Raw genomic sequence first — 24,934 nt, 5'->3', positions numbered from 1 at the left:
CTGTGGTCTTGTATGAGCAAATCTGTTCCATAAAAACACCAGTTATGGATACACTAATTATTATAGTACAATGTCTACATGTATTTATATAGCTCCAACATATTCCACAGCACAAGTATTATTAATATGGAGTTATTAGGATCTCCAAATGACCATAAACTATATTCCCGGTTACTTGGCTTATATAGCCTTAGGGATTTGTACTAAAAGAATATGAAGTCTACTGTACACATTATTGCAGCCAAGGAAATTGGCTTGTGTGCGACAAAAGGCTCTGTGATTCCTGAATGATTCGACTTTCTTTTTTTTTTGAATCGTTACAATTTAGATCATCTCCTTTATAAAATGATGCCTGGACAATATTCTATGCCTAAGAGGAAACCTCCTATAGGGCTTTCATATATCTGTCACTGTATGTGCCGATGGGGGCCCTGGAAAAATGTTAGACCTCGAAATGGGGATTGAACTAGGGATGCACCGAATCCGCTATTTTGGATTCGGCCGAACCCCCGAATCCTTTGCGAAAGATTCGGCCATATACCGAACCGAATCTGAATTTGCATATGCAAATTATCGGTGGGAAGGGGAAAAATTTTTTTACTTCCTTGTTTGGAGACAAAAAGTCATGCAATCTCCCTCCCCACCCCTAATTTGCATATGCAATTCGGTTCGGCTGAATCCTGAATCTATGAAAAAGGCCGAATCCTGGCCAAATCCTGAACCAAATCCTGGATTCGGTGCATCCCTAGATTGAACTGAAGGAGTCAGGCAACCAATGCTGTAGAAGCCACACACAGCAACACAACCCAGGTCTTGCTATGGTGTAAGGCACATGAGGGGATATTCCCTCTGTCCACCTTTAAAAGATACAGGTCCTTGCTATGAGGCAATAATGTGCAAGCAAGAGTGATCCTGCTTTATATATTCTTCCCTCTGTGTTAATTGCCTTTGGGCTTTTGCCTGGTATGCAATTATCATAATAAGAACAGTACTTCTGGCAGTCTTATATTCTCCTATGGCCAAGACTATGGCCAAGACAGTTCCCTTTCCAAAGTGAAATGATCTGTTAGCATCCTAACACGGAAATCCCAGCAAAGGTGTCTGACCAAAAGCTTTAGCAGCTCAGGGCTCTCCAAATGGAGGCCGGCCAGCCAAGAGAATTTTATAGCCCCTCAAACCAGTACATACGTTCCACTGGCTTTTTTTTTTTTGCACAAAATCAGCATTTTATTCCACCCTGACAAAATAGAGGGGAGGTGGACATTTTCCCTTTGTTGATTGGACAAACCACTCCTAATATTATACATGCTGTATAAAAAACAGTTAAGAGGAGAAAGGGTAAACTTGCCTAATGCAGGAAGTAGCCCCCAATTTCCAAGCATCTCTGGTATTAAAGCTCCTAGTGCTTTCTTAGCTGTGGAGATAATGTCTAGAGAGCCTGAATCTGCCCAATACTGCACACAGTTACAGCTTTGGCATCCACCTATCACTAGGCACAGGGGGATTAATTGAGCCTAAGAAAATGCCAGGAGCTTAGCTTTAAGGTAAAGAAAAGGCTAAAATTAAGTAAGCTTAAAGTAATACTGCTCTGAGTACTCTGTCGAAAGAAACACAGTATTTCTTTCCTTCTATTGTATATACATGGGCTTCTGTATCAGACTTCCTGTTTTCAGCATAAACCTGCAGGGCTAGGGCTTGAGCATGCTCAGTTTGTGCCTCTCTCCCTTCCCTGCTGTAATATGAGCCCAGAGCCATGAGCAAGCAGGGAAAGACTAAGACAGGAAGTGATGTCATACCAAGCCAATATGGCAGCTGCTATCCTAAACAAACAGAAAGAGCTTCTACAGCAGGTTTATTCAGGTATGGTAAAGCATTCTGCAGAAAAAATATAGTGTTATAGCTTGCACTATTGTGACTTATCTATTGGCAATAAACTACTTCAATAGCTTTCCTTCATCTTTTAAAATAGTTCAACAGTGGGCACAGGCCTAAAGGATATCAAAATTAAAGATTAATTCAACAGATGAATCCTATTTCTATGGCTTATTTTGGCCAGGGGAGCATTCACAAGGGTAACTCAACTCAAGGTTTGTAACTCTGCTTGCTGCAATATTATATCTGGGCATACAGGGGGCAGTATGAGTCCCCCCCACCCCCTTGCCCAAGAGTTTGTGGAGACATGGTTAAAAAAGAAATCCATCTGTTGGCCACTTCATGAAATTCAGAGCTGCTGAAAAGTCCCCAGCTGTCCAGCATGGAGCAGCCTTGCAAAGGGCAACCAGATCAGCTATTTATAAACGGAAGGTTCAAATTAGCCAGTCTGCTATAGGTTCGCAGAAGTCTGCAAGGATTATTTAAAGGCTGCCACACCGCCATAATGCCAGGCATTCCCAGGGTATAGAATATGCACTCCAATGTTAAACAGAGACGACTCCAGATCCGTCGTCATTTTAGGAAATAGGAAATCATACAAGGGGACATACCAATGCTGCTTTTAATAGCCCTTACATTTACAAATAAATTAATGGTTAATGCATATTGTAAAACAGTTAGAAATATATTTATACAAACATGGAGGTGTTTCTTCCAGGGTGTGAAAAATGTACGAGTTGCACAACTAAAAACAGCTGACGGGTATTAGGGGATTCTGGGAGTGGCACTGCTCAAGGGTGGCATTTTTGACAAAGCTATTTGGATGCAAGACAGAATTATAGGCAAAAGTGAAACATTCAGGGGGTTATTTATTAAAGTCCCAATGCCAAAAAAAAACCCCTAAAAATTTGTGGGTTTTTCTTTTACTTTATATGAATTTTTAGTGGGGAAAAAAAACCTAATTTTTTGGGATTTATTATACCCCGAGGATGTAAAAATTCCAAATCCGAAAATCCTGCATCTCAGAACTGCCAAGGTTGCAAGTCAATGGGAGAAGTCCCGAAGATGACGAGTTTTCCCTGCACAGGAAATTGTCAGGAAAATGTATTTATAAATAAGGGGAAAAGCCCAGTGCAGATTTGGCCGGAGTATTTTTCAGAAAATAATGAGAAATTCGGACTTTGATAAATGGGCCTCTAAAGCTGGCCATACGTGGGCATTAAAAGCGGTCGACAGAGTGGCCAGCTTATTGGCTGACTGGCTTCCTCGATCGATATCTGTCCGAAAGTCAGGCAGACGTCAATCTGGCAGGGATAAAAATCCCGTTGGATCACGGACCACATCTGTTCCTTGATGCGGTCCCGCCCATTATGATCCGATCGTGGGCCCTCAGCCGATATAGCCCACCTCAAGGTGAGCATCTGGGAGAGATCCACTTTGCGGATCTCTGTTAATGGCCACCTTAAGTGTCTGCCTGCCTTTATCTCTATTGGACAAAACAGGCCTTAGCTTTGTATTAAAGAGAACAATTTACAAGGAGAGATTTATCTATGAAATTTGATCTTCTAATTTCCTAGCATGTAATTATGTTCCTCTTTTGAAAAAAAAAAAAACAAAAAAAAAACCATACAAATAACTGATAAAATTCTTCAAGAGCGGCTTTAATCTGCCTATATCAGGAGCACAAAGGAACAGAACAATAAATCCTACAGTTAGCACAGAGAAAGGCTCAGCAGGCTCTCCGGGTGCTAACGAACAAAGCAATCAGCGGCTCCGCGTGCAGAGATTGGGAATGTACAAGGCGTTTTACCTTTAGGTGGAAAGTAGGATTTGCTTTCTGCTTTGTGGGGCCAATCAACCACTAAGGGGCCAAAACGGCGGAAACTGGCGGTGATCTCATCTAGGAAAAAAAGGAAAGATATCGTTAGCCATTACTCTTTTGGAGATAAGGGAGTATGTGAGCAAAGAGACTATAGAATTATAAGCATTAAGCAAACATATCAATGGAAATTGATTACAGAACTAAAGGAGGAAATACTTAAAGGACCAGTAAAATCAAAAAAATGAAAAGGAAAGACCATATAATGTATTGTTCTGCACTGGTAAAACTGGTGTGTTTGCTTCAGAAATACTACTATTGTTTATATAAACAAGCTGCTGTGTAGCCATGGGGGCAAACATTTAAGCACATAGTAGATAACAGATAAGCTCTGTAGCATGCAATGGGATTCTTCAGAACTTATCTGTGCTCTACTGTGCCTTTGCTCCGTTTTCAGCTTTGAATGGTTGCTCCCATGGCTACACAGCAGCTTGTTTATATAAACTAGGGATGCACCGAACCCCGAATCCTTCTGGCCGGCTGAACCGAATGCTAGTTTGCATATGCAAGTTAGGGGTGTGGAGGGAAATCACGTGACTTTTTGTCACAAAACAAGGTTCGGTATTCGGCCGAATCTTTCCAAAATAGTGGATTTGGTGCATCCCTAATATAAACTATAGTAGTCTTTCTGAAGACAAACACCAGTTCTACCAGTGCAGCACAATACTACATGATATTTTCATCAATTTAGGACACTTTAATTTTTTGGTGTTACTGTTCCTTTAACATTATTGTGAAAGGGAAAGCGAGTGCATGTGATTATTTTATATCTGTTTTTTCCCCTTTTAAAATATATTCACCTTCAGACTTGCGAGCAGTTATCTTACTCCATTAGGTAAACATGGACATTATACAGGTATAGGATTGATTATCTGGAATGCTTGGGAGGTGGGGTTTTCCGGATAAGGATCTTGCCATAATTTGGACCTGATAATTATCATTTAAACATAAAATAAACCCACCAGGACTATTTTCTTCCAATATGGATTTATGCAGCTTAGTTATCATCAAGTACAAGTTAAGATTTTGTTATTACGGAGAAAAAGGAAATCATTTTTAAAAGTTAGAATTATTTGCTTAAAATGGAGTCAATGAGATATGGCCTTACAGTAATTTAGAGCTTTCTGTATAACTGGTTACTGGATAATGCAGTTTAGGTTAAAGGCTGATCTGACCTCACTGAAAAACAACTGCACTTGAGTTCTCATATAGAAAAGAACACTGTATGTTCAGGGATCTAACTTAATTCTTAAACAAATTCTATATTCAGGACAACCTTTCCTTGTTTAACTCTACCCCACACACATACAATCCCACCAACAGAGACGGATCAGTGTCTGCAATGATCTCATTTGCGGTACATTTTCCATTAGAGAAGACCACTCGTGAGAGGCAGAAAATCATGTTAGTGCATGAGAAACAAATGCGACAGTGTTAGAATAGGGGCAAAACAGAGATGTGAATATCAGAAAACGACTCCATTGTTGGCTTCGACGTTGTAAACAAAATCCCTTTTTTTATTATTTCATTATAGTCATTGAAGTCAGCCCGCATCAATTAACAAAATATATGCAGGAAAAAAAAAAAAATGGTGTACATTTTCTGAAACAAATGCACGGGTTATTTTCCCTTATTTATCAGTACATTTTCCTGAAAAATCACAGTGCTGGAAAAAAACTCGAAAAACTAGCAAAAATCGTAAGAAAATTTTAATCATATAAATTTCAGATTTGCCGCCCTAAAAATCCTATTTTTATATATTTTATATATCTTCCGATTTTTGCATGAAATCCAGCGCAGATCCGCATATCTACGGGACTTCTAACAATGACTTACATACAACCTGACAGGTCTGAGATGCCAGGTTTCTGACTTTTTCCATCTTCGGGTATAATAAATCTTTTTATTACTAACACTTTTATTATTTTACTAAAAAATTGGATTTCGTAGTAAAAAAAACTAAAATTTTTTTTCGAGTTTTTGGTATTCAGACTTTAATAACGCCCTTAAAGTTAAATGCTGGAATTGCAGAACACTACCATTCAAGTGATACATTGGAGGCTAATAGCAGGGATAGTTTGGCACTAAATGTGAAAAGTTTTTGCAAAAACCTATAAATTTCCTTCCGATATCCTCTATCTATGCTAAATTGTAGATTTTATTGTTAATGGAGAGAAATTTGAGCATACTATGTTAGTAGAGGGTAGGTCCCACTCCTTGGCATCATAGGCAACAATTAAAAGAACTCACCTTCATCAATATCTGGTGGAAGGCCACCGACAAACACCTTCCTTGAAAAGCGCTCGATACGCTCCCCGTTCTGGTGTCCAGAATAGCAATTGGGAGAATTCAGAACCCCAACTTGGTCATTATGTCCATCATCCAGCAATCCATCGTCTAAAGGGAACAGGGAAGAGCGTCCTGAAAAGGAATGAGAAAATGGTAAGAATGTAATAATTACATCATGAATGTACAGAAAATTATATATAGATCAGATAGATAGATATAGCTATATGAACAATAGGTTTTGCTGTTTACAGATATGATGATGACAAAACAGGTTTCCTGACCACTGGGCGGAGAAGGTTGCAAAATGCAACATAAGCTGGAAACAGACGCAAAGATCTGATCATACGAATCGAGGATTCATACAATTTTCGGACCGCGTGTGGAGAGTCGACATTTTTCGTCCGGCGGAAATCGGTCGATTCGAGTTTTCAGGAAGGCTGCAAACAACTCCAAATTGATCACAGGACGTCTTCCATCGACTAAAACAGCAATTCAGCAGGTTTTAGGTGGAGAATAGTCAAATTTGAGTTCTTAAAGGGCCTGTGTATGATAAATCTCAAAAATCAAAATCGATTTAAAAAAAAAAAAAACTCGAATCGATTTTTAACAATTCCCTAGTCGAATTTGACATTTTTGCCCATTAATAAAAACTCTCATAATTCGAATTGTAACTTAAACGCTTGATAAATCTGCCCCTACGTGTTATATCTTGTGCATGTATACATGCCAAACAGGTATTTCTGCTCTAACCACAATGGGTTAAATACTACCAGTGAGAAAATACAATATTCTGTAGTTTTCATTGCCCTGAAAACCCCTGTAACTAAATCAGGAGATACTTTTAGTGCACTGAAGGTCATATATCTGTGGTTAAGGACAGAGCTGAGCCAAGTAATTATAAAAAATGACTTGGTTTGGCTTTCATACAGAGCTAATGAAACATTGAAAATAAAGATAAATGCAACTAATACTGCATACAATTAAACCTAGCACAAAAGGACAAAATCACCTCCTTGGGGTGGTCATTTGCCCCCACCTAGATGTTGTCCAAAAAGCAGGACGCATTTTGTGTAAAAACCCTGAAGGTTCATAGCCTTTGACTACGGGTTTTTATCTGAAATGCGTCCGACTTTTTGGACCACAGCAGTCACACGTTTTTAATAAACGAATAAAAGACTGTTTTAAATGTAAGAGAAAGAGTGCGGCCTATTTTCTTTTTTGGTTAGTGTCGCAATGTTGGAGCTCTGCGTTCGATTGGTGAGCATCCTTCTCTCCTGGTTCCCTCCATAACACATACAGGCGCATGCAAGGGGTGAGTCTGTGAGGGTATTTTTTATTAATCACCAAACCCCAAAACTAAAATTTTTTCAGGGCTACAGACTGCTAAGATCACAACACAGTGCACAGCACCCCAACTATATTTTAGGGGATACAGTGGCCTGTCTTTGGCTTTAGAGATAAAAAACACATGCCTGAAAATCCTATATGGGTAATACCATTGAAATTGCTGTACAAATTCACACAGGTTTGCATCAACATCTTCATATACTGACTGGGGGCAGAATGGGGCCCCTCGGAGGAGAAGGTGATAAACGAAACACTGCTACTTGTGCCCAAGAACTGCTTGTCAAATGTTGCTGGTTTGACCCGGGGCAAGTATTTATGTGGCCATTTGTTGGCTACATTTCACAGAGGCAGGTGGGGGCTAGTGTTTCAGAAAGCTGCAGCCCCCTCAAGGCATATGCTGACCAGAGAGCCAGAGCTACCAGCTGGGCCACATGCTCGAGAGAGCAGGAATGTGCTCCGGAGCAAATGCTTAATGCTGCAAAACATGTTCTGCTAAATTTAAGCCCACAGCTTGGGAAGGAACACTACAGGCTACACTGCAGCACCGGGGAGTAGAGACACGAGACATTGTGGTTTGTGTGGTCGGCTGTATATTTGAGATTGATATTTATAGCTGCAGCCTGTGGGGGAACAAGAAAAGCAGCCAAGAACCAATGTCAAGTGATTCCTGTGGGAAGTACACAGTGACCCGCGGCGATCTATTCAAAGGGTAGCGTCCCACCGAATGGTTTGAAGCTGGACAAGTTAGCTATAAAGCCTGATCTCTATCATACACGAATCAAAGTCATTTTACACCAAATAAATATATCCAATGTTAATGAATCATTCCATTAGGCAACATGAATAGCTCTGTTCAGTCAGTACTTGGTGAATTCATAAACAGACATAAGGGCAATGGTTTACAATTTGGGCAAGGGACGAATATCTTAAATCACTGATGGAAAGTTTGCTTTCCAGACTTAAAAATGGTCCTTACCATTCCTTTTGATAAAACAAATTAGTTTCGATACTCTGTATTCAGCACAAGAAATGTGCACCCAAACAATGGATCCTAAAGGGATTGTCAACCCCCAAAAAATAATTATTTGCCTAGCAAAAGAAAACCTAATTCTAAACAACTTTGCTATATACATTTGTTACATTTTTCCTATGGTTATTAAGTTATTTGTGTATGTATTGCTATTAAAAGCAGTGTTTGTCCCTTTCTATTCCCCTGGTATTGATACAATGTAAGACAAGGCAGCTGATTAACAGACCTGACTTTGCTGGGGAACCAAGACTTTTGCAACATGGTTTAAAAAAGTAACAACCAGGAGTTAAGCAAATTTCTATTTAATAACAAATAACTTCAAGAGCTTATAAATGTATATTGGAAAGTTGCTTAGAAGTATGTTTTCTTTTATTACTTTGGGGTTAACTTGCCCTTGGGTGCACCAAGGCAGGCCAGCTGCAGAATTTGAAGACCTGGAGTCTAAAAACCATCCATAAATGCACCAATAACTTTCTCAGTACATCTATGTTGCCTGGGCGATCCAGACAGATATTTATATACCATGAATACGGGTTGGTTCACCAGTTCGGCAGGTTTAAAAATTAAAACTGCCGATGTACCATGTCGGCCAGTGCATTGGCAGATGGGAAAGAGGAACCAAGTTTTCCTGCTTTTTCTATTGTTTGGGCATAAGGCCCAACTAAAGAACAGGGAAGTGTCTATACTGTGTAGTGTCCCTTATATGAGGCACTTAAGGGGCAATATGACAACGATGTATAAATATATAAGGGTCATATAATAATCTCTCTTTATTTACCAGTAGGTCTTTCCAGCTGACACAAGGTCACCCATTCTGATTAGAAGAAAGGAGGTTCAGCCTTAATATTTGAAAGGGTTTTTTTTTTACAGTGAGAGCTGTGAAGATGTGGAATTGTCTCCCTGAATCAGTGGTACAGGCTGATACATTAGATAGCTTTAAGAAGGGGTTGGATGGTGTTTAGCAAGTGAGGGAATACAGGGTAATGGAAGATAGCTCATAGCACAAGTTGATCCAGTGATTAGTCAGATCTAGTAAGTTTGGAGTCAGGAAGGAAATTTTTCCCCCCTCTGAGGCAAATTGAAGAAGCTTCAAATGGGGTTTTTGCCTTCCTCTGGATCAACTAGCAGTAAGGCAGGTTATATATAGCCTTAAAATTGAACTTGCTGGACGTGTGTCTTTTTTCAACCTAACTTACTATGTTATTATGTATTTGTAGGGCAGCTGGCTTGCCATTTGAAACCAGTTTTAGTCAGCTAACACAATCTGCGACTCCTTAACTAGCATCATACGAAGTCCTACACAAGAGGTGGAAAAACCATTAATAACTTTAAAGCAGCACTTAAAATAAAGTCAGGTCCTCTTTTATAAGAGCCGCATAGCCAAAAGGAAACATAGCTGCCATAATAAAGTGTGAGTAAAGTTGCGTTCCTTTGTGCAGCGTAAGAAGCTACTACCGGGCTGCCAGATCATGAAGCGACAAGTACAAGACTGCCACGGCTGGGCTATTTTAAGGAGATACACACACTTCCTAAATATAGATCTCATGCTACCAGATGCATAGGTACAACTAGAATAGAAACTCAAATGGAAAACTGAATTTAGAATTTAGCAGAGCTGCCCAGGATGTACTCTCACCAAGCTGAGAATAAGCATGCCAACAGGTGCCTCCACTGTGACATCAGCAGAAACAGTGACATCAGCATTAGCCTACACCAAAAAAAGTGACAACCTAAAAAGGGAAATAAGTCAGAGGGATAAAAGGCATGATTTACCTCAATGGAAGCAGAATGACAAAAAAAGCGATTAGGGATGGGCGAATGTCGGGAAGAGGAGGAGCAGAATACAGTTTTCTTTTGTCATCCTGCCTCCTAGAGGGAAGTTGACATTAACCCTCGGGTACCTGTGCTAGTTAGGGATGTTAGGGAAAATTAAATATTAAAAAATAAATAAAAAACTGAACCCAGTGATACAAAATGCAAGTTCCTTGGGTTTTATCTCTGTGGCATGAGCGTCCTCCCAGTGTTGGCAACTAATCAGATTCCTCCACCCATTATGCAGCCTTGGGAAAGTGCTTTCTGTCTTTTAGAGATAATTCAAATCACATAGTAAGCAATTACATGTCTGCCTGAAAGCTGCACAAAACAAAAATGTAAATAGTATGGGGCCTGTTATCCAGAATTGGATCTTCCTACCTCAAGTCTACTAGAAAGTCATGTAAACATTAAATAAACCCAATGGTTTTGCTTCTAATAACAATTCATTATATCTTTGTTTTGATCAAGTACAAGCTGTTTTATTATTACAGAGAAAATAGAAATAATTTTTACAAATTTGGATAATTTGGTTATAATGGAGTCTATGGGAGAAGGCCTTTCCATAATTCAGAGCTTTCAGGATAATGGGTTTCTGGATTTCCTGTGATACACAAGTTTTATTGTCACACGAGTGTCAGAACTTATCACTCATTTTAACAGATAACCTCACTAAGTAACATTTCTAATTTTATATTTTCAGGTTATTCTGGGCTTTTGTGTATTATAACATATATAATAATTACGGCCATTCTAACTCTAGCCATCCTGCTGAGGTACTACAACATTCCGCATGATCCAACAACCAATGAATATTTTTTTTTCCTCCAAAAGCACATTCCTGGTTGTAATTTACTAAAAGGCAAATGCAATTTACCACATTATCTAAAAAACAAGATTTGAGTCTGGCTCACTCCTTGGTCGCACTTGCGCAAGTTAAAGGAACACCAAAAAATGTAAATGTGATTAAAATATAAAGTAGTGTTGCACTGTGCTGTTAAAACGGGTGTTGCTTCAGAAATACTACTGCCATGGGGGCAGCCATTCAAAGCACAGGTTACGTAGAAGATAACAGATGCCCTTTGTAGAATCCCATTGTATTCTATTACTGAGCTCATCTGTTATCTGATAAGTAACCTGTGCCTTTTCTCCTTTTTTCAAGCTTGAATCGCTGCCCCCATGGCTACACATCCGCCTATTTATATAAACTATAGTAGTCTTTCTGAAGCAAAACATAACTTTTACCAATGCAAAGCAACAGAAAATTATATTTTAATAACCATAAAAAAAATGTATTTGTTGGTGTTACTGTAAATAAACAATAAATAAGAGTTGATCATGGCAGAAGGCAGGGGCATGCTATACCATATCTGTTTGGGTGCTAAATAGAACAATGTAAATAGTTTGTGTGTAGCACGTGACCTCACCAGCACATAGTATAAAGGATTTGTGATGCTGGTGCAGTGTCTGAATATTATAGGATTTTTATTTGCCTGGGTGTATCCAAAGGTCCTTGGGTCCTTAGAAATCAACACAGATCCTTTGCACTGTCCTGCTCGAGAGCATAGGGACATAGAACAGAAACTCAAACTGACAGCAGATCAAAATAAGCTGGTCAGTCCTATCAGCCCATTAAATGCTTCATTTTTAGTTTTAGTTGCCTTGTATGTGCCCTTACTGATATACATACACCGACTAGACATGCTAGCCACCTTATATGGCCAAGTGATGGGTCACTGGGATATTCAGATAATTTGCAGACTAGGAGAAGACCTAGAGGATTACCCATTGCAGTCATTGGACAGTGTTCCAAACAAAGTGATAAATATTGCATTGAGCAACCAGATAATAGTCAGGAAAGCAACTGCATTGGCTCTATACAAGGGCCAAGCTGCTATGTTGAGAAGCAGTATCGGCACATGTATGTTCAGATTTTTTTCCCTACCAAATCTGCAAAAAAGAGGTTATTTCACTTAATTACCTCCCTGTCTGTATGATCTATGGCACTGGTTTCCACACCAAAGGAGGAACACCTGATGCCTTTCATACATACGAATACTCATAACAGGCCAGAAAATGTACATTTTCCAATTAAGTAAATGACAAGCAATAAAAGAGGTAGTTAACGGAAATACCCCAGTGGAGTAAATCTATATAGGCCATTACTCTAAAGAAATGTCCTTACATACCCTTTCATTTTCTCTCCTACCGACTGTTGTGCCCCCTAGTTCTATCCATCTTCTACTGCACAAAAAAAAAAAAAACACTTTCCCTAATGGAAAAGCAACTCCCTTGAGAAGTAACTCATAGTCCTGGTTTAGAACTAGAATGATCTTAGCTACCTTCTCTGGGCCTTGCCTACTATATGAATATCTTTCTATACAATGGGTTTTAGAGGATCCGTTTAATCTCTGTGGGGAAATTCCTATGAGTCACAATATGCTAAAATAAAAAAAAAAAAAACCCTGCTGGGAGAAGCAGAAATATGAATCTCTAGTTGCAAGACAGTGGCCCCTTGGGGCAGTATAAGCAGAGTATGGTAAGATCCTAATATTTCTGGGCGGTTTTGTGTGTAAAATCAACTGACTGCACTAAATGCAGCAGTAGGAGATAAAGGCCCCCAAGGAGAGGTGTGACGCCCTTGGTATAAAGATAATGGAGAAGATACGGCGGAAATGATCTTATTAAGATCCCCTATCACCTCTTCTGGATAGTGCGCCTTAAATAGCATTGAGCCCAGCTGCAGAGACCCAGGGACTGCACGTTGTGTAATCTCGAATGTTTTGCAACACAGGAATGTGAATGATTGTAACCTTGAGAGATGCCAGTGTTCAGCTGGACAGCCACGAGCCCTGTTTCACAAGAGAGCAAGGAGATGCAACGTCAGCGCCGCAGCTGCCACACACAATCAACTCCCATCATCCCCAGGCTGTCAAGATGGCCGTCACCAGTCACCAATACAGTGATGAACAAAACAGCACTGTTTTGATGCAGGATTTTGGGTTTTTTTAGCGCCTGAATTCATTTAGGTCACGTCATGATCAATTGGTATTAAGGGATATCTATTATTATGTAACCCGTGATTGTTAAAGGAATACGGTCATGGGAAAACATGTTTTTTTCCAAAATGCATCAGTTAATAGTGCTGCTTTAGCAGACTTCTGCAGTTCTGTTTTCAAAAGAGCAAACTGATTTTTTTTTATATTTCATTTTAAAATCTGACATATTGTCAGTTTCCCAGAAGCCCCCAGTCATGTGACTTGTGCTCTGATAAAATTCAGTCACGCTTTACTGCAAGTTGGAGAGCTATCAACCCCCTCCCTTTCCCCCAGCAGCCCATCAACAGAACAATGGGAAGCCAGTAGATCTAAGAACAGCACCATGTCCCACTGAGACTCCTCCAGTTACATTGCATAGGAGAAACAATAGCCTGTCAGAAAGCAGTTCCATAGTGCAGCACTGGCTTTTCTGAAAGCACATGACCAGGCAAAATTATCTGAGATGGTTGCCTACACACACCAATATTACAGCTAAAAAATACACTTGAATTAAATTTTATATAGTAGAGTAAATTATTAGCAATGTAAACAGTGTAATTTAGAAATATAAACTGGACCATAAAAATCATGACAGAATCCCCTTGTTCTAAATTAATTGTAATTTGCCGGCACTGTATAAAAAAAAAAAAAAAAAAAAAAAGATCAATTACATTAAAAATACATTAGAAAAACAACACTAACAGCACAGTTAAGAGATTTATGTTAAAATGGATTTTGTTGTAGACAGCAACTATATAATATTTCCTGGTCTATAGTATTGTTTATCAATCATTCAGTCTATAACAGCCATGCACAGACTTCATGCAAAATAAAAGGGCTGTTTTAACCTTAAGTTATAAAAATGTAGAAGTGCCCAACCATGCTTCTTGCTTATTGGTTGCTATAGGTTACTAGACCCTATGCAAACTCCTAAAACATTGCTGGGCAACCACTTGTTTCTAGAAATACAGGCCAGGCAACAATTACACTTCATTTCTCAACTAACAGTACCACAACTACCTCCCAGTTTCTGTTTAGGCTCTATGCCTACTAACTACCTGCCTTATGTATCTCCACCCCATAAAGAATTCAATGCTATTCCAGCGTCAGGGATTGTCACAATTGGCACATTGATCAGAGCAAATAAATTCCTGCACGCTATTGATTAATGCCACATGCATTCTCAAAAAAGCTCCAGTTACACCAGCTTTTTTCACTTAGATCAACTTACACTTTTTAGTGTTATTGACACTTTCAGCTCTACAACCAGATAAACAATGAATGTATTACAACAGATTTAAAAGATAAAAAATACACAAAAATGAGTGTTATCCAGGCAACTGCAAGCGTTAATATTGTGATTAAATTGTGAAAACCCATCATTTCAGCACCACAATCAACTTAATTTCATTAAGTTCGTAGCCATTGACTTTTAAGCACGAATCATAAAAGAGGAGACAGGATTGATTAGAAGATTCCCAGTAAATGTTAATTGCATTTTAGTTATTAAAAGATAAGTGAATTACCTCGTCTTCTCCCATAACTCCTTGCTGCATGTAAACAAAGGACAAATTGTCAATTGAAAAAAAAAGACTTTAACTTTATGTAAACACATCTAAAAATACATTGGGCATACAATTTGTATTAAAAGCTAAAAGCACAAGCTGAATTTCTCTCTATCTGCTTTATATTAAAAAATATGCAGAAATTTGGTTGGTTGAAAGGTCTTCCTTTGTCGGTTCATAACAATAATGCATAGCAATTAAAAAAAACCCATTAATGGGGTTATGTAATAAAAGGCACCACGTTTGCACGGGACAGTAACCCATAACAACCAATTAGCAGATAGTATTTACAAGTCATCTGTTTAAATGCAAGAATCTTATTGGTTGCATGGGTTACTGCTCCTGGGCAAACTTAGTGCCTTTTATTGCATATGGGGGAATGTGTTTACTGTGGATTATATACGGAGTGTAACAATTAAATATAAATGGATGTTGAAATCTGATATAAAGTTAAAAGGCCAGTAAACATTTGTTATTTGCCCTTTCTTATTTGCTAAATACAAATATCTGACTGTGTCATCATTTGTTTTTCTATGTCCCATAAAGCTGCTACTGTACTGGCTGATTTATTCCTTCTATAGGCAGTTATAACTCCCATACGGTAATTTGTCAGGTAGTGGTCTCATCTTATTGGGGGACACTGGTAAGCCAAAACAGACATAAATCGAACACTCCAAAGCAGCAAAATGTTAAGTTTACATATAAAGCAACGCTGGGATTTCCATGGAGATAACGGATTTTAAAGAACACTTGTTCATATGGAGAAATTACATTCAGTACAAGATATGAAATTCAACTATGGGACACAGTACAGCAGGGGTGCCCAAAAGTATGATCGGGATCTACACGTAGACCTTTAGCTGGTGATCAGTAATCTCAAGACACTCAACAAACAGCTTGTCTAAATCACCCTCCTATTTCATGTTTTTCATTCAGATATTTATTATGTTTTGGTTGTTTTTGTAAATATAGCAATATACACTTTCTTATAAATCAATATTTAAGTAATATTTTCCATGGAACACAATGCTTTTATGGATGTAGATCATAATTGGCCAACATCACTAAATGTGGACCTCACATTAGTAAAGTATTGACACTGCTACAGTACAGAATATATTTGGCCATACTCCGAATTACTGGTTTAGAGTATACTCACAGACACATAACCCTGGCCCTCTACAAATGGTAAACTAAAAGAATTCTAAAAGAAAACTCAATCTGAATTGAAAATAAATGTCCACTCTAAAGAACAGTTTGTACATTCACCAAGACAATATAAGAGTTGTAATGCTTGACCTTCCTGTACTGAAAAGGATTGGCACAAAACCAGAATGGAGGCGTTATTATTCCTCCCCCCATCTCTCTTCTTTCCGTGTTGCTTCAACAAAAGCCCCCTTGTAAGCAATAAACAAATCTCTATCCAAGTCACAAGCAATTGCATTGTATTGAACAGCCTGTAAAAGCAAATGCACAAAACTCATTTATGCAACCATAATCCAACACGTAGTTGGTTCAGAGAAAGGGCGAACAGTATGTAAGGGCAGCAGTGGGATAGATGGTGGAGGAAGTAAAAGCTTAACACACTTCATAGGTCCTGAGGTGCCCTACAATGCAACCTTTTCCCCTATACTAATCTATATATAATCTATATATATCCAGAAATATCAACAATATTTCTTAAATGTGAGATTATATTCTACTGAGCAAAACATTAACAGTGATATAATGTCCTATAACAGAGCCAAGAACCATGAAAATCCCATTAAAAAGAGGTTACTTGTCACATGACTCACTGAAACTTGTGGACTATTATATTTTTTTTGGAAAAAAAAAAAAAGGTCCTCCCCCAAACCCTGTTAAATAAAATCTGAGGATATTAAAAGTCACCTCAGAGTCTTGTATAAAAGGATTTGATGTTACAGATTAAACACTGCTCTAATGAAGAGTTTTGACATAACTCATATCAGTGATTCATAACTGGCGAAACTAATTTGAACTACATAAAAATACACAATATGTGAACTGCTCAAAATTTAAATGGAGTAAAAATGGTAATTTTAAAGGGGTTATTGACCTTTGAGTTAACTTTGGTATGATGTAAGGATTGATATCCTGAGTAGGGATGCACGGAATCCACTTTTTTGGATTCGGCCGAACCCCCAAATCCTTTGCGAAAGATTCGGCCGAATACTGAACCAAACCCTTGGGAAGGGGAAACCATTGTTTTGTGACCAAAGTCACGTGATTTCCCTCCCAGCCCCTAATTTACATATGCAAATTATGGCCGAATCCTGCTTAAAAAGGCCCAATCCTGGCCAAATCCCGAGTCGAATCCTGAACTGAATCCTGGATTCGATGCATACCTAATCCTGAGACAAGTCACAATTGGTTTTCATTTTTTTTTTATTGGTGTTTAACTTATTTTATTATTTTTAAGTCCGCAATTTCAGCCATATGGTTGCTATCATTATCATTACCCTAGCAACCATGCACTGATTGGAATAAGAGACTGGAATATGAATAGGAAAGGGCCTGCATAAATAGATATAAAAAAAGTGTCAATGCCAATAAATTTGCAGCCTCAGAGAGCATTTATGTTAAGATGGGGTCAGTGACCCCATTTGAAAGCAGGAAATAGTTTTTTTTTTTATTTATTTGCGTTCTTCTGTCCAAGAAATAAAAAAAGTTGCTTAGAATTGATCAATAACATAATAAAAGTTAACTTACAGGTGAACAGCCCCTGTAATGCACTAAATTGTGGGTGGAAAAGAAGAAATGGCTTGTGAATAGAAATATTGATGTAAAAATAACACTAAAGGGGAGAGATGTTCCGTGACCCGTCATGTCTATTAGCCTCATGAGTCTGCTCTGCTGCCGACCTGACAAGGAAACCAGCTGCCACCTCCTTAAACAAAATTTATAGCATCCGACCAGCTACTGAATTGGTTATTATTAGACTAGAAATTCTAGAAAGAGCAACAAAGCTTGGCTTTATACAGAGTGTATTTTTTTGTCTATAGGCTGCACCTATACACACACACTACTAAACACATAGCCAAAACCATCATTCTGTGGCCGCCTTTTCAGTCAGGCGATGGTTTTGTCATCATTTAGACTTCCTGTACCAGTCACATGTCCAGTCACATGTCCCGTGCCAACGCTTGCCTATAATAAGATGGTGATCTCTGCCTCCTCCCTAAAATATACTGACGCAGCAAGCTTTTTATTCCCTCTCCATTATACAATTATACATACTAAAAATTCACAGAAGCGCACTCAGCTGGAACACCCTGCAGCTTCCATGTTATTCTCTCTCTCATAGCATTAAAATTCTACCATTTGGGAAAACAATGCATAGATTTTTTTCCAACTGTAAAAATGCTTGATACAAGCAAAGTCTGTCACAGAAAAGAAATCAGACATTTGAGAGAGACTTATAATACAAAGCATTATGACAGGAAGTTAAGATGGCAGCAGTTAAAACAACAAGAAAACTGAGGCATATCAAACCATGTGGATTATCTGTTACACCGGATGAATAATGGTGGCTCCATGTGTACATAAATATCTAGTAGGTGATCTACAGATTGGTTTCCAAAGAGGCAGTCAGTGGGGGATTGGAATTGTACTTTAAAAATAACTTGAGGTTAAGATAGCCATGCAACATCTCTCCCTACTATACCTGCTATCCTTCAGTCACACTCCCTTCCCAGAGACTATTATCCCACTGTTACTATAGGCATTATCTCTCCCTACTATACCTGCTATCCCACAGTCACACTCCCTTCCCAGAGACTATTATCCCACTGTTACTATAGGCACCATCTCTCCCTACCATACCTGCTATCCCACAGTCACACTCCCTTCCCAGAGACCATTATCCCACTTTTACTATAGGCACCATCTCTCCCTACTATACCTGCTATACCACAGTCATACTCCCTTCCCAGAGACTATTATCCCACTGTTACTATAGGCACCATCTCTCCCTACTATACCTGCTATCCCACAGTCACACTCCCTTCCCAGAGACTATTATCCCATTGTTACTATAGGCACCATCTCTCCCTACTATACCTGCTATCCCACAGTCACACTCCCTTCCCAGAGACTATTATCCCACTGTTACTATAGGCACCATCTCTCCCTACTATACCTGCTATCCCACAGTCATACTCCCTTCCCAGAGACTATTATCCCACTGTTACTATAGGCACCATCTCTCCCTACTATATCTGCTATCCCACAGTCACACTCCCTTCCCAGAGACTATTATCCCACTGTTACTATAGGCACCATCTCTCCCTACTATACCTGCTATCCCACAGTCACACTCCCTTCCCAGAGACTATTATCCCACTGTTACTATAGGCACCATCTCTCCCTACTATACCTGCTATCCCACAGTCATACTCCCTTCCCAGAGACTATTATCCCACTGTTACTATAGGCACCATCTCTCCCTACTATACCTGCTATCCCACAGTCACACTCCCTTCCCAGAGACTATTATCCCACTGTTACTATAGGCACCATCTCTCCCTACTATACCCGTTACTGTAGGCTGCCATCAGGGGGTCACGGGGGGGGGGGGGACAGTTGTCCCGGGCCGGCAGGATTTTGTGTCTAAGAGAGGGCCCGACCATGCTTCACTTACTTGATTAGCCGGGCCCCCCTGCTTTCAGCATGCTGCACGGAAGATTTTATCCTATTAAGATTTCCTGTAACCTCACCGGTCCTTTAAGAATAAGTCCCGGTAAATCTGCATTGGGATTGGATCCCCTTATCCAATCCCTGTACAGCAGGGGGCCCGGCTAATCAAGTAATTAAAAATTAAGGGGGGGGGATCTGGCCAGTTTTTTTTTTTTCCTTTCAGGGGGGCCCCTGATCACCAATGGTTTTTTATAACTTGTGGGGGGGGGGGGCATCAATTTGTTTTTACTTGCAGGGGGGGCCCTGTTCACCAATTATTTTTGTTAACTTATAGGGGGGCCCTGATCACCAATTTTTTTTTTTTTTAACTTGCAGGGGGGCCCTGATCACCAATTATATTTTTATGGGGGGCCCGGGCAATAGCTTTTTCTAACATGTGTGTGGGGGGGGGGTTACCTTTTTAGCACTGACGTCTATGTGGTCTTTTAACTGTAGTGTGGAGTGGGCAGGAGGGGCCCAGTGGGCGGGAGGGAACATTTTATTGTACGGGGCCCCGTGATTTCTAATGGCGGCCCTGTGCACATAACATAACTATGTGCAGAAAAAAACAGTTACAATTTTGCCCATCTGCATTTAGTTGCAAAAGAAAATCTATTGAAGGGATCGATCCTTTGCACAGTAAATAAGTTAGCCCTGCAGTTCTATTGCACAAAGCTAAATGAAATACAGCAGTACAGGGATTTGCATGAAAATTGCCTGAACCTAACAGTGCCCTCAATTATGGTTTAGAGCTGTTCTGTTCTAGGTGTGTTTTAATACCTTCCGACGTTGAAGAGTGATATTTGGAAACTGTGAAAAGGATTCCAATTATGTTCAGTCCCTGAGTTTGTATAAACAGAGCCTCTTAAAGCAACCACAACCTAATTCTGCTGTGTGAGGCTTAAACTAGAAGAAAAAAAAATCACTTGGGGTTTCATTTTTTTTTTCTTTTTGGTGAGCCACTTCCACCATCTTCTTACAGGTATCCCCTGTTCTGCGCTGGGTGGGTGCTTACTCAGTACAGAACTTTATTGGAGATTACTGAACAGCTCATGGATCAAGCTAGAATTGGCTAGAAGATGATAATGGTGCATTCAGCAGGTAAGGGCTCTGGGCTGGTATATTTGTAAAGAGGGCTAACTATATACATAGTAAAATTTAAATGTAACAAATAAAGACTTGTTTGGGACATTAAAGGCAACCAGGCTACTCTTCTCGCTTTTTTTTTTTTTAGTGGCTGATGGAGACAGAATGCCCCCTCCTCCTCTCTGCAACATTTGCCTCTGGACATGTGAACTGATGATTTTCTGGTGCCAATGTTCGTGTAATGCATGAATAATCTGAACTTTGGCCAGTTGGTAGGGCTTTCTGCTACTCTGTAACCAGAATATAAAAATGAAATCTTCCCATCCAGGAAATTAAGTGGAAACAGACAGGGAGCATGTAAGGATAGAAGTGTTGGTGGAGGAGGACCAAAATTTTCCACTGACAAGATCTCTGCAGAGCAATATATAAAATGAAATAACCGATCAATAGATAAGGCATTTCACTACACTTCCCTATGGCTATAGATTATTTGTAGAGCTCTGCCAGTAACAAGATTTATGGAAGATCTTCTGCATTCTTGATGAAATCCCTGTGCTAAAGTGCTGTGCTATCATTCAATCACTGAGCTGCACTGGATCAATAGCCATAAAAAATCATTATCCCCCCTGAAAGGGCAAAGGTCTTTGCTTTGATGGCCCCTGCTTATTAACCCCTGCTACAAAAGGTCACAATTAACGATTTGTCAAAAAAAAAAAAAAAAAAAAGTCATGCTTAGTTAACTTAAAACCCCCTAACCCCCCCTCCCCACCACCACCAAACACCTTAAACATATTTCATTGTGATGACTTTTATTTAATTTTTTTTTTTTTAAAATATTCAATTTTTTTGATGTGCATTTTGGCTCAGAAAGGCCACCTAACCCCAAAAATGAGGAGTACTTGTTTGAAAACCTAACTAGCCCACTTTTTGAAATGATCCTCTTTCATTGGCATCAGCCTTACAAACCCAATGAGCCACTAAGGAATGAAAATTGACTGCAACTGCCAGTCACACTTGCTTGGCAGTTCATTAAAGATCTAGAAGTGGTTCTCATGTGATCCAATGACTTGGTTGCAAACTGACCATTCTAGTCATTATTTCTGCTGTTTGATAGGAATCCTCTGCTGCATCAAAATATTCCATTTAGTTGCAATAACGTATAAGCTAAAGCTTGTGAGCAGGAGCTGCCATACTGCAGTATTTTTCAGTAGAAAAACAGTTCTCTGCATCACATTACAGAGTAAATAGATCAAGGTAAATTTACTAAAGGGAAAAATATCAGTCCTCCTGGTTATGGAGCTATGAGAGGAATGCAGCTCTTGCTTACAAATAAACCCAATGCTATGTTAAGACTGCAGATAATTGTTCTGGGAGCTTTAGGATCCCTCCCTTAACTCCCGCTAGGTTATAAAATCTGTAACAAGGTACATGGCACTTTGTAAGCAAGAGCAATGTTTACAGACCTTGTGTTACATAACTGACTTACATTACAGGCATATAAAATCTTTAGATCATAAATAGGGAAACTAAACCAGGGAAAGAAAATGCCCCAAATGCCTTTACTGTTGACTGTGTCGGTGTTGTCACAAACTTTGCATCATTTCTACAAAGCTTTTTTTTTTAAAAAATTTCAATTGGTTACATTTGGCAGGGCTTTTGGGGGCAGGTTTCACAGGAATACATGCCCCGTGTGGGGCTTTGTTTAAATAACAGACAAGACAGCAGAAAACACACCTGATGGTAAACAAACTGCAATAAAAACAGGATTTCTGCTCCAATGATAACATATCTTGATGTAGAGGATATAAATTAATGGCATGTCAGCCCACAAGATAAGAATAGTAGTCATGCCTGAGCATCATTAGCCATTAACAAATAGATAATACAATACACAAAAGCCTTAGGACAGGGGCACACGGGCAGATTCGGGGAGATTTAGTCGCCTGGCGTCTAATCGACTTTTCTTAGGACCACAATCTTCCTGCTATAATGAGAAAACGACAGCGAAATGGCACTCGCGGGGCCTCACAAGATAACTCCGGGCGACTTCGGAAATTGAAGCACCGCGAGTGCATTGCCGCAGGTGATTTTTCATTTTACCAGGCGGAAGGCAGTTCAGGGAGATTGGCGATTAGTCGCCAGGCGACTAAATCTCCCTGAATCTGCCCGTGTGCTCCTGCCCTAAGTATAACGGCACACCTGGAGATTCAGGGAGATCTAGTCGCCAGGCGACTAATTGCCTCTTCTTTGGGGCGACTTATTTCCCCAAACTGCTTCCCTGTGTCTTCCACCTGCTTCAATAAAAAAACGCATGCGGCGTAGCACTCGCGGCGCAGGCGGAAGCAGTTCGGGGAAATTAGTCGCCCCAAGGACGAGGCGATTAGTCGCCGGGCAACTAAATCTCTCCAGCTGTGCCCTTACCCTTAGGATACTGCTAGAAAAAAAAAAATGATATATATATTTTCCCAGACATGATTAATAACCTGACACATGATTAATAACCTGAGTTCACAGACCGGGTGCATGAGATTAGTGTTAAAGTCAAAGGAGGGGTTATGCACAAAATGTACCATTGCTTTTGATTGTATAAGGCTGCAATGCTTCACAAAGAAATGAAATGAAATGTACTCACCATTTAACATAAGAAGGCTCTCAGTCCCAGGATGGGGGTAGTTCAAGCGACCTATGGTAAGAAAGAAAAAAAAAAATAATCTTGGTGAGAAATTAAAAAAAAAAAAAAAAAATTCTCAAAGCTTTACGGGTTAAATTTCTGATGAGAGAGACGCCTCAGATTCCCAGCCAATCGGATAAAGCCTCTGCTGCCTCTCACTGCCCAGAAATGTGCTGAACACTGTGGATTTCTCAGTGTGTACTTGCTGGGTCACCTCTCCCTACACAAACAGCAGGCTCCGCTTTATTGCCTGCCAGCGACACAACGGGATATGCAGCCCTGATTATTCGTTTTCTGGGGCTTCTTCTCAGGGACTGTGCAATATCCGTATATAGGAAAAAATATCTGACAAAAAGTGTCACTCAATCGGCTCCTCAGGTGCCACACCCTACAAGCCTGTTTTAATTCTAATAAATATATATAGGTATGGGATCCATTATCCGGAAACCCATTATCCAAAAAGCTCTGTATAAATAAAACTGTACATTGTGCTTAATTCAAACTAAGATACAACTTAATTCGTATTGGTGGCATAGCCAGCCTACTGGGTTTATTTAATGTTTAAATGATTTTCCAGTAGACTTTAGGTATGAATTTCCAAATTACAGAAAGATCCATTATCTGGAAAACTCCAGGTCCCGAGCATTGTGGATAACTGGTCCCACACCAGTATATACATTTATTATATGCTGATACATGGAACATAAACAGGCATGCACCGAGTGTCACTGTGTTGCCCTAAGTACAACTAGACAGCGGATCCTAAGATAAGTGACTACAACTCCCAGCATCCCTTAAAGATAAGTAAGGGCAATGATGTGGGGATATGCCTGCTTTCAAATTTTCCCAGAGATTAAGCCGAATTGTAATAAGTAATGCAAATTACTTTTGGACTAAGCATCACTCTAAGCCTAGGGCCACTCAAAACAGACGTTAGCCTGCGGAGAATCAATGTTGTGTGTTCCTAGTCTAATGCCACATGGGGGGCTGATCTCTGCCTGCATACAAAAAGCTGGCTGAGAATCAGTCTCTAAGAAGAAAGAAGTTGCTAGTGTAGGGGCTTATTCACCGCCAGCTTATTGTATGCAGCAGAGATCAGCCCCCTGTATGGCATTAGCCTTAGGTTAGGGCCACACGACACAGATTCTCTGCAGGCAAAGATCTGTGGTGTGTGGCCCTAGGGTAAGGGCAGGGGCAGATTCGGGGAGATTTAGTCGCCTGGAGACTAATTGTCTCTTCTTCGGGACAATCTTCCCGAACTGCCTTCCCCCTGTCTTCCGCCTGCTAAAATGAAAAAATCGCCTGCGACAATGCACTCGCGGCACTTCGATTTCCGGAGTCGCCCGAAGTTTCCTAGCGAGGCAATCTGCCCGTGTGCAGTAGGGTTGCCACCTTTTCTGGAAAAAAAATACCGGCCTTCCTATATTCTTGCCATTTTGTCCTATTAATAACTTTGGCATCAAGCATCATTTTTACCGGCCAGGCCGGTAAAATACCGGCCAGGTGGCAACCCTAGCCCTTGCCCTTAGAGTGATGCTTAGTGCAAAAGTTATGGTTCAGCAAAGACACTTATTATTACACCATGATAATGACACCACTGTAGACACTATTTCAAGAGTGAGTGGTGAGTGCCTTGGCTGCTCCTGTGGT

General features: G+C 39.8%; 1 protein-coding gene across 4 annotated transcripts in view; it reads right to left on the bottom strand.

Moving 5' to 3' along the window:
- Positions 1-24,934, bottom strand: part of LOC108698041 (cytoplasmic polyadenylation element-binding protein 2) — a 59,592-nt gene that overhangs the window by 7,588 nt on the left and 27,070 nt on the right. For 2 of the 4 annotated variants that reach the window (XM_018228774.2, XM_018228780.2), the window contains exons 4-7: positions 23,246-23,296; positions 14,794-14,817; positions 6,002-6,172; positions 3,683-3,772 (exon numbers count right to left, since the gene is read on the bottom strand). In XM_018228774.2, coding sequence (XP_018084263.1) covers positions 3,683-3,772; positions 6,002-6,172; positions 14,794-14,817; positions 23,246-23,296 — 336 coding nt within the window. The remainder of the gene's footprint in view (positions 1-3,682; positions 3,773-6,001; positions 6,173-14,793; positions 14,818-23,245; positions 23,297-24,934) is intronic. The other 2 variants (XM_018228787.2, XM_018228790.2) reach the window with 1 other exon arrangement.

This window comes from Xenopus laevis, chromosome 1L (genome assembly GCF_017654675.1).
Source record: "Xenopus laevis strain J_2021 chromosome 1L, Xenopus_laevis_v10.1, whole genome shotgun sequence".
Taxonomy (NCBI): Eukaryota; Metazoa; Chordata; class Amphibia; order Anura; family Pipidae; genus Xenopus; species Xenopus laevis.
The sequence above is the reverse complement of the archived record's forward strand: the minus strand, read 5'-3'. Positions and strand labels throughout refer to the sequence as shown.